The sequence below is a fragment of the Siphateles boraxobius genome, unplaced genomic scaffold (genome assembly GCF_051911475.1).
Source record: "Siphateles boraxobius isolate OS27281-9 unplaced genomic scaffold, OSU_SipBor_1 35, whole genome shotgun sequence".
In the NCBI taxonomy this organism is placed as follows: domain Eukaryota; kingdom Metazoa; phylum Chordata; class Actinopteri; order Cypriniformes; family Leuciscidae; genus Siphateles; species Siphateles boraxobius.
This window is the reverse complement of record NW_027508975.1, coordinates 11,698,465-11,709,543: the sequence shown is the minus strand read 5'-3', so window position 1 is coordinate 11,709,543 and position 11,079 is coordinate 11,698,465. Positions and strand designations below refer to the sequence as shown.

The 11,079-nt window shown below is 40.8% G+C and overlaps 1 protein-coding gene and 1 long non-coding RNA gene across 3 annotated transcripts; one reads left to right on the top strand and one right to left on the bottom strand.

The window, feature by feature from the left end:
- Window positions 1-967: 967 nt before the first annotated feature.
- Window positions 968-4,239, bottom strand: sox4a (SRY-box transcription factor 4a). Its single transcript, XM_077196394.1, has one exon. The coding sequence runs from the start codon at window positions 3,783-3,785 to the stop codon at window positions 2,703-2,705; it is 1,083 nt and encodes a 360-aa protein (XP_077052509.1). The 5' UTR covers window positions 3,786-4,239; the 3' UTR covers window positions 968-2,702.
- Window positions 4,240-4,461: 222 nt separating this feature from the next.
- On the top strand, window positions 4,462-11,006 carry LOC143702479 (uncharacterized). Of its 2 annotated transcripts, XR_013190446.1 has the most exons (4): window positions 4,462-4,526; window positions 5,512-5,612; window positions 7,810-7,923; window positions 10,030-11,006. It is a non-coding gene; the product is annotated as an uncharacterized LOC143702479 (long non-coding RNA). The 2 variants fall into 2 exon arrangements; XR_013190445.1 differs by lacking the exon at window positions 4,462-4,526 and having other exon boundaries at window positions 5,345-5,623.
- The last annotated feature ends 73 nt before the right edge of the window (window positions 11,007-11,079 follow it).

The window sequence follows — 11,079 nt, the reverse complement described above, 5'->3', positions numbered from 1 at the left end:
AGCCTCCCGGCAGAGACATCTCATCTGTCTCACACTCCTCCCCCACTGAGCCGATGTCTAGACCCTCTTGCTGCAGTGTGCATCCATGCTCACACTTGACTAGGGCATTAGGTTCACACCCTGCACTATCAGTTGGGATGATGCTAGATAATGACTCAGGCCGAGTTGCTGAAACACTCAGCTCTTGAGACACTGACAAACCATCTGATCTATTTTCCCCCCTCATGTAAACATGCCATATTGCAGGCATGTAATGTGATTATTGCATGTTTGTGATGTCTGGATCACCTCTCTTAGACGCATACCCACCCACCTGTGTTTTATTGCGGACAAGTGCAGGGAGGGGTGAATGGCTGGATGGATGTTTACTATAAGGACTAGAGAATTGAAATGGTGACAGTGGTGTAATGTTATTACGTGACAGTTCCCTGTCCCTCCAGGTTGCAACAGGCCTGTCAATCAAACTTTTGGCCATGCGTCACTAAATATGTCACATTTAGAGTGACATACAGAAGTGGTGCTGATGCAGGGGACTGTGATAATGGTATTGATAAATAATCGTATTTATTCTCAGCTTTTGAGCTTAATATGTTATGCTGGAATGTTTTTAAAGCATCAAAGTTGTGATATACGGTTTACATTTTTAGACTTCAGAAACAAACTAGGGATTGTTTACTGGTCTGCCATGCAAAAAAAAAAAAACCGAACACTAGTTGTATGACTACTTGCTGTGAATCTGTGAATCATAGTGTGATTTCAAATCAATCAAAACATTTGTGAAGCCATTTTCTGTTACAGTGTTGGTGTGTTACTGTGTTTTGCCTTTGTGGGGCAGTGCTTCTCACAGAAATGAACATGCATGGTGGTGCAGAAAGATTCTTTGGTTTATGACATGTTAAATTTAACGACAAATTGTATTAGGAAAAACAAAAAGGGAATATGAAGAGAAACACTCTTGCAACTGAGGTTCAGTTCCAGCTGATTTTATTTCCTTCTTGGAAAAAGACAAAGTTCTGTACAGAGGTCTGACAGGCAGTGACTTGACACAATTGGCTGGCTTTTGAGTTCACTACTCAAATGTTGAGATATGGTATGGCAAGACAAAACAATATTGTACACAGCATATTGCACAAAATGAAACAATAAAACATATCTATATATTCCAAAAGTCATGAACAACACTCTTAAACATAGGGATGTATAAAGATATATGTTCTTGTTCCTGTCATGATATATCATCGTCAGACATAAACACGCAATCTTTTACTTATTTTACAGTCAATGTACATAAATCTTCATGTTGATCCTCTGCCTTAAACACAACTGCTCTACATAAACCTGAATTCAGAAATACAAAATGCTATTCGCCATGCCATAATATACTAAAACAATTAGCTACATTTAGCCAACAAGTAGAAAAGATTAAATATCCTTGTACAATTATGGAGTGAAGACGTACTTCATTGTTCATGAATTATAGGCATTTCGACCGTATCTGTAATTCCATCCAGTGGTTAAAACCGAAACGTGTCACTATAAAAGCACAAAGAAATCGGTATTCAAAAGGTACAGTATCCCAAATAAGGACACAATAAATCGCAGCTGTCGCTGCGGCTACATACAACCTCATTCAGCGCGCGCACCGTAGGCTAATGATGATTGGTCGTTGAAATGTAGATACTGTCTCTTTAAGAAGCCTGTGGATTGACACTGTAAACATGTTTAGGGGGCAGATTCTGGAGACAACCCAACCCCCTGGCTTTAAAAATCGGAAATCCAAACAGCGATATTCACCGATTGACACCCCCTCGATAGATTTTGTACAAAAATACACTCAGAAAATAATGAAACATTTAATCTCCGTTCCATGTGAGAGGTCATCAATTAAATAATAAGAAACAAGACTAGCCCTTCCGCGAGACAGACGGAAATGTGCATGTGTAGCCTATACACACAACAGACTGACTAGAACACAACTGACTGAGGGGAGCAATGTTTGGCCATTATAAATACATCGATATAAAAATGCCAGCGCTTAAAAGTTACTTGCGACAGAACGAGGATGAAAAAAGTAAAAGGCAGAGAAAGAGAGAGAATTAACGCTCCTCGGATGAATTTTGGTCCTGATTTGTAGTGTAAAGAGTCGAATATCATCTGAGTTGCGTCTGAATCCTGATGTCATGACGACAGAAAAGCTGGTGATTGTGATTGTTTTGTTTTTGCGTCTGATATGGCGCTGCCATTCGGTTTCAATGAATCAACACCAGTTACGCTTCTCAACAGCCTTTCGTAGTTAAATCGTAATGAAAGCATGCGATTCTGGTCTAACAAACGACTCTGGTAAACAACCTCAAGCGCGAGCACATCCATTCAGTACCTCCAGCAAAAAACAAGCATTTGAACAGACTTTTTTTCTGTTTAAAAACGTCCCTTTTTAAGTCGAAGAGGGCGCACAACGTGAACTCGCCACCGCGCAACGCCTTCCTCTGCATCCAAAGCGCGCCTCCTTCCAGCACCAAACGAGCAAGCTAAGCACTTTCATCTGCACTCTTGTCAGGGGATAATGAGAGCCCACAGTATCTGATGCATGATAAACAAGAGGAATCAAGTCGTTGATTCGTCTTCTGACTCGTCTCGGAGGATTTCTGCAGTCCTCCAGTCATTTTTTTCAAGTTCTCCTTTCAATCACTCAATATTAGCGCTCAATAAGTGAACACCAAGTTAGATATTGTCGATTCGAGCCAGTCCCCTGATATCATCTCGCTCACTTCTGGGGTGCAGTAGTCGGGGAACTCAAAGTGCGAGCCGGAGCCAGACTCAAAGTTGAACTCCAAATCTCTGTCCAGAGGCGCTGTGCCAAAGGTGCTTAAGCTGTCAAAGCCGGGACTCGGGTCCGCCAGCTCGTCCTCGAACTCCTCATCCGAGGAGGACGACTGCGAGGAGGACGAGTGCGAGGCAGAGGGCGTCGGAGACGGCGCGCGGGTGTACTTAAAGCGCGCGGCGGGCTCCGCGTCTTCTTTCCCGCTCGCTAGCCCGTCCTCATACAGGCTCAGCGGGTCGCTGGATTCCGCCGAGCTGCTCAGAGTGGGACTGGCCGGCACAGCGACGGAGGGCGGGCTGCTGTCAGAGCTGCATCCCCCGAACGCATGCCCGCGCTTTGCTGGTTTCTCGGGTATTTGTTTGGCGGCGGATACGGACTTGGACTTGTAGAGCGCGTGGTGGTCTGCAGGGACGTAGTGGGCGGTCAGCTCAAGCGGCGTAGACTTTCTGTGCGTCCTGCTGAACGATTTCGAGCTCTTTTTGGATACAGACTTCGCGCCGGGGCTGCCGCTCACGCGCTCCCCCTTCTCCACAGTCTTGCCGCTGGATGACTTCACCTTCTTCCGAGGTCGATATTTGTAGTCAGGATAGTCTGCCATGTGCTTGAGCCGCAGACGCTCGGCCTCGCGGATGAAGGGGATCTTGTCGCTGTCTTTCAAAAGTTTCCAGCGCTTGCCGAGTCTCTTGGAGATCTCCGCGTTGTGCATGTCCGGCGACTGTTCCATAATCTTGCGCCTCTCTATCTGCGACCAAACCATGAACGCGTTCATTGGCCTCTTGATGTGCCCCGATGGGGTTTTGCACCAGGCGATGTCCATTTTATCCCCAGCTGAGTTTGGGGAGCCGGGGGTCTGAGACGCGTCCATGTCTAGGTCCATATCCCCCGAATCAATAGAATCGCAGGGGAGCACGTCGCTGTTGTTGCTGATGTGCGTTTGCTCCACCATAGCCAGGTCTGTGCCCATGCGCTACAAAGAGTCTCAACTTTTAATTGCGCACGAAAATCCTACACGTGCTGCAGCTCGAGACGCGTTGATAACGCTAATAGTCTTTCTTCTTCACTCTTGTGTGGAATATTATATAGTCAGTCTGGACACAAAGTTGCTGCTGCTGCTGCTGCTGACTGTCTTTCGGTTCAGCACGCCGTCCACAAAGCGCATATCCCTGTCAAGTCCCAGCAACGTCGTTAAAATCAACAGTCTGCCGTTCAACTGCCGGTTCGACTGAAAACAAACCCAGAGTGCGCTCTGGACGCGAAGTATCTGAAGCCGTTTAATGGAAACGGACAAGTGTCTTCATCATAATTTGTCGTATGACCATGCGGTAGGTTTAGGCGACTGCACTTTTTCATGCTCTGAACTTCCTATCACCCTTCACAACTTTCGATACTTCTGCTAAACCGCCTCACAAGGATTTATCCTTTTCCGAAGGTATAAAGGAAAGGGATTCCAGCCAATCAGCTGCTGTCACTAGCCTATCCACAGCCAAAGCCACACCTCGTCGCCGTTCATTGGCTGAATATAGTATCTAATAATAATCGGCGCGTGCAATGAGAAGCTTTCTGTCTGACCTCATTCCATCTACACTGCAAACTTAGTTTTAAAGGCACATTATGCACTCCCCCTTTCCTTGATCAATTTGGCAAGGGTGTAAGTTAAGATAAACAATTCTGATGTTCGATTATGAGCGATAACACGGATTAAAATGTAAGATTGTTAAACCCAGTTTCCACAATCAAGTGTTTATTTTTTTTTCTCGCGGGTATTGCATGAATCTTAGAGGGACTGCAAATTATTGTTTTATTTACAATATTAAATGGCGATATGAATAGAATGTTCTAATAGTTGGTTAAAAAACAAACAACAACAACAAAAATCGCTCATCCATTAATATTCAGCATGCACAGCACCCGTGCGTTATTTATTTATACACAAAGACAGCGCGCGCCCACTTGCCACGCGCTTTTCCATTCAAATGCAGCATGCTCTTGTTTGTGTTGTTAGCTCGCGCTCTAGCTCTAATTATGTGTTTTATGGTTGGTTTTCAGCAATGTCTATTTCTTAAACAGTCCATTTCATATTCTTCCAAATTTTGTGTTTATAGCTAGGCTACTAGAATGAAGCTGATACCAGAAGGCACTCACACAGTAAAGAGTCAAATGCAAGAGGTGAAGAAAGCGTTCGGCAACATTACTCTGTTAAAACTGCATTCGCTCATGCCTCCAGATGGCGTACTAGAGCCAACGTAGGACCAAAAACAGTTGTTATTCCACACAGAAAGTGTGTGCTCTGAATAACTGTTTAACTAGATAAAACAGATCTGAATATGCATTACGTAATCAAGTCATCTATCATGGATAGAAAATAACAACAAAAGGCAAGTGTCTCAAGTCTCATTATTGTGAGATGTGAAGATTCATCTCCACTATCTCTGCTAAGCAGACAGTGACTTCCTAAACCCTGAATCAATATAACTGAAATCAATACTTCAGTGACCTCATAGCTAAAGTATTAGTTTAAAAAAAAAAGGTTAACCATTTACACCACCAATTGTACACCGTGTGCATGAGATTTTCTAAGGCAATTCTGTGGCCATTTGATTTTGAATACAGTAATCAAACACCTTTGACTGTTTAAACAGGTGTGCTGGGAGAGAATGCACACTAGTTTACCTTATCGTGTCTCATTACAGGGACAGATGGTCTCCCTGCTACACTTACGATTATTTACTTTAGCAGTTACACCTCAACAGGAACACACCAGCTATAGGCCCACAACTGCTATTTTCTCCAGGTGAGTCAAAGGTGAGTACTGTTGCATGCCAGAATCGATTGTAAAATTTGGCATTTGTTTTACTTTGTTTCAATTTGCTTATAATCTTGACAACCAGCAAGTGTATTATATGTGTGCTATTTAAGTCACTATAGGCAGAAAGAGGTTTTGGGCTAGTGTTCCAGATTAGTGGAAAGAAAACATTCATAATACACTTATAAGTGATAACAGTGATATCATACACTCACAGGCCTGGTTTCACAGACAGGGTTTAGATTAAGCCAGGATTAGGCCTTAGTTCAATTAAAGTTTCAGTTAAATTAGAAAAAAAGATTACTTGTGTGCATTTTGAGACAAAACAATGGCACTGGCTTATTTTAAAATGTGTCAGTGCACATTGCTTTCAGTTAAAACAGCTCAAACATGCATTTTAGCTTGGGACTAGACTTAAGCCTTGTCTGTGAAACAATGGGACGGTGTGCTGTAATAGGGCTGAAGAATCATGATCATAACCTTTATATCCTTACTGAAATCTCAGATGGCCAGACAGTGATTCATGTTTTGAATCGTTGAAATGTTGGTGTCCGGGATGCCGTGACCCAGAAAACTTTATAAATGTTTTGCTTAAATGTGAATAAATAGTGTTCACATTTATTAATTTGAATAAATAGTGTTCATAAACAGCTGGTGAGATATTCTCAATTGAAACAAATGCCTGGATGCCAGAAACAGGTTTAAGTGTTCACGTCTTAACAAGCAGATTGCACTTTATCTATTTGAATCTATAGATTTCAATTATAATACATATCTTTAAAGGCTGTTTTCTCAAAATGAGTATTTTTTTCTCCTGCAGAAATCTCAAATTCAGCAGCACTTACATACACAAAACACAGTTTTATTCACATCTGCATTTGCCTGATTTTATACATTTTATTCCTAAATACAAGGTGATTGTTTGCTGTTTAACAGTATTTTCCTATTTATAGAATGACAAAAAGAGATATCCAAAATCCCCTCTAAAACATTTGACTCTAATATGCCAACAAAATGAAACAACAATTTCAAACCTGCCTTTCTTTATTTACTGTTCATTTCTGTTCTGGAAATGTATGCAAATGAGTGCACATGTAATTAGATAATTTGCATATTTAAAAATCAAATTTCAGAAAACCTGTGATACTAATTTTTTTTTTTGTTGCAGTTCTTAACAACTGGGGAAGTGTGGTGATGTATATTTAGTTACATTCTTCACCAGGGGTGTCTTTTTAAGAAAACAAAATCACCTACAGGATAAAATTCACGTGCAATTGCCACCGAAAAATGAGCTACAACAGAAGGATCAGAGATGGAGATATCCACTCATAATGAGAGTATTTGATCTCATAGGCTGAAACGAGAGGCTTAAGTAATGGACTGGCGGCACGGCGCACCGACGGCTGTTTGCTTAATTCACTCATTCACTCCCCACTACCACGGTGTTCAATCCAAACCCCACTCCTCAAGCTTGGCTTAGTGTTGCCATGGAAATCCTGTGTGTTTGCTCTCAAAACACATTCAGACAAGAAAGTACATGATCTTGCTAGTCTTAGCCCAGCGGAGCTGAACTACACAGTCTACAAGGACACGGGAACGTCCTTATCAATCTGCCTGTCGATCTCTTCTCTTCCTCCAAACCCAAACCCATACACAAACAAATATTAATGGATTTGCATAGATGTCAATCTGATGGCTTGGGTTATACAGACAAGCGGCCAACGGACTAGATCTGGGTTTATGAAAATGAGCTTATCCTGCAGTTGCCAGGAAGATGAATTGGGGCAGGGAACAGTGCAGACAGTGTGTGCACTGAGGTCAGAATGATAGTTGGAGCCGTTATGACACGGTCTGGAGGAGCGTGCCTTCGAGTTATTCATTACATTCTTTCTGGCCCATCATTGCTGCCTTTCTCATTACCAGGCTAATTTCTCCAGCCTCTCTGTGCTGCTGCCATCGCACAATGGAGTCTTTGTGCATGTAAGCATGTGTGTGTATCTGCGTGAGATTGCTAAGCTCCATTGAAACTGTTCAACTGAAATATAACTGTGGTTCAACCTGACCCCAGCAGGTATTCCTCTTAGCTTTTAAAGTTGTGTATGCCATCTGTAATGCTTTAAGTTCTCATAGTTTAAACTTGTAACTTCTGCAAAAAGGTCACCCAAATGTCTGTCCCTTTCTTTAGTTGGATACGCTTGCTTGTGGTGAGGTCACCCAGATAACTTGAACCAGAGAGCCAAAACGGTTACAGCCAATTGTCCAGCTCAGCAGATTACTTCCCCCGGAGCAGAAGACGGAGGTAAGAACACAAGTTCAGGAGTGAACGGCTGATGGCTTATCTTTCACAAGGGTTTACTTCCCCATTGTAGCAATAATTGCAGGAACGGCACCCAAAGGCATGCCTCCTTTTTCAAGTTTCACGTGTTTCTAACGTTCACCAGTGCAAGAGCTTCCAAGAACAGTAACGTTTATCTTGATAGCATCAACTCATCAGCACAACTATTCTCAAAAGTGGTTTCATGTTAATTATGATCTGATGTGTTTTCTCGATAAAGAGTCCATAGAAAAACTGAACTGAATTTGTTGGATAGGTTCCAGTCAAGATATAGTCAGGTTCATTTGTTTAAAGTGTTACCGACCGTTATAAACTGAGGTGATGCTATAATAAAAAGACCAACCGATATAATGACACCAGTATACTGTAAATGAAAGCTTTAGCGTACGTTCTGCCGGGAAGACTCAATTTTTACGTCACTTATTACCTTCTCATCTATCCAATTGTGTTCTAATACTTGTAGTATAAAAGATCGGTGCTTTCACATGTCTGAGTTCACAGATGCTGACGCCAACATTTACCTCCATTCTCCCCACCACCACCAGGATAGTGCCTTCCACTCCGTCCTCCCAACCACCACCAGGATAGTCCCTTCCCATATCTCCCAGGGGGTCGGCTGCGCCCCTGCCTTCGTCTTCAGGCAGGAATGCAGAGTCCGTACCCTCAGATTGCAAGCTACGGACGGGGCCTACGCCAAAGAACTTTATATCACAATACTTGCTTGCTGGGCTGTTAATAAATGCATGCTTATTACGTTATTGTGCCTCCCGAGTCTTTCTGGTTGAACTGTTCGTCCAGAGACATGTTTATTTCAATTCATTTATTTTCATCTACATGTTATTTATTAAGTGGGTGAATCTCATGAAACCTGTCAAGTTATATTTCACCCTGAAACCAAAAGAAAAATCATTAAGAAATGAAAAGACAGGAAAGCAACAAAGCCTGTTTTACAACAGATTTTTGTTTTTACATTGTGCTATTATTTTATGACAATTAAACACATAATTCTCATTAGTGTAATGCGATATAAAAATTACTTTCTTATTATTTTAATGTGGAAAAACATATTCTCATATTATTTGTGAAGTATTTTTTTTTTTACAATTGAAGCATTCGTATTTGTATAGCATTGCCTTTAAATAATGCTTATTTAAATAAAAAATAAAAACTCTCAATGTGCTAAAGAGGTAAAAACACTGTATTACTGTTACTGAGAGCATAATGAGAATCACCATAATGAATAATGGAAATTATTCTTTCTTGAAGGAAAAAAAGTAAAATGTCTGAATCTATTACGATAATTAATTTAATTCAAATAATTTTACAATGGAAAAAGGTTTTGTCTTAAGATTAGTCTTTGTTATCTTTATGCAAAATCGATTTTTTTCTCCCCTATTAATTGTGACCCGAAAAAAAAGAAAAATGTGACTTGGACATATTTTTAGAGTGATTTACAGAAGTATTTTAAAAATACTTAAAAAGCAAGTTTGAAAAGGTGAAATTGAGAATGTATTTATTTATTTATTCGAAAGTGTATATTGACATATAAATAGAATGTCTTAGAGTGTCTTCTTTTTTCACTTTTGTGTCTCTGACAGCTTAAACTTGATCTCTTATTTAGTAAACACTAGAGGTTTTACTCAAGGTTATGAATAGAGCTTGTGCTGCTCTGGAGGCAACAAAAAGTGTTTTGATGAGCAGAGTGCATTCACTTGTAGGAAGGTCTTGTTTATGGTTTGCAAGCAACCTTGAGCAGTATTTTCTATGGGTTATTGTAAGTAGGCTGTGCTTTTAAGTAACAGGAGAGGGAAATGTTTTGTGGACAGTAAAGCCAAATACATTTATGGCTTAATACAATTATGGAGAGTGAATCCACTCTGCATGGAAAGTTATGTCATTTGGCTCAAAGTTTGTACCAAAAGTGGAATATGTTTAGGTGAATATTAGAACAACATATTGTCTGTGTGTGTGTGTGTGTGTGTGTGTGTGTGTGTGTGTGTGTGTGTGTGTGTGTGTGTGTGTGTGTGTGTGTGTGTGTGTGTGTGTGTGTGTGTGTGTGTTTGCTTACAGGCTCACGTCCATTTTCCTGTCTGTTGGAGTTAGAGAGGACCCATCACTGACTTAACGGGTCCTGTATCATATACCAGCCACACACGCACACACACACCTTTAGTACATGAAACCCAAACCCACTGACCTAAATTAATCTCAGTCAGGTCTACAAATATGAGAGATATTCAACATATGTTTTAAGTTTAACCAAAAAAGAAGAAGAAAAAAAGACACAATTACAATGAATGGAGACTGGAACTGTCAAGCTTCAAAAATGATGTGAAAGCACTATAAATGATCATAAAAGTAATCCATATGACTTGCTCTGCATGGCAGAATCTATGAGAGAAGTAACAATGATGGATTCATGAATTCAATGGATTCAATTCCTCTGAAACAGATATTTTCAATGAATCAGTTGATCCACATCCAGTGTTTGAAATGAACAAAAACGTGCTGGTACTCCCGATGATCAGATCAAAATGCTTTTCTGAGGAAGGAAGGGCTGAGCGTGCTTCCGTACAGGCAACATGTCAGAAGTGCCGGTATGTAAGAAAAACTGGTGGTACACGTACCGGCCCTCTTCAAGCACTGTCCACATCACAAAACCAATCTGCCAGATTCTTTCACAAATTAAACGGATGATTCTCTAAACTCACTGACTCAGTGATCCGTTTGCAGCAATTAACAGTAATATTGTTGAGTAACAACTTAAATTGGTTGGTTTCCTAACTCAAATATCATCTCTTCAGAGTACTTGGAATATAATAGCACACAAATCGGTTGCACTTTATTTAACAGCGTGCACTAATGTGTACTTACAATGTACTTACAGTACCGGTTAATAGGACTGTAAAATAAAGTGCTACCCACTAATCATATGGATCACTTTATGAATCTACTAAGGTGTTTTTGTGTCCCTCTTGAAGCTTGAAAGTTCTTTTGCACTGAAAAGGGCGACCTTCAGTTTTTAGGAAAAATTCTCCTTTTGTGTTCCACTGAAGAAAGTACACTTTAAATCAATATTTTTTTTTGTCATTCTGTACATCAGTGCACTTATTTTATGTA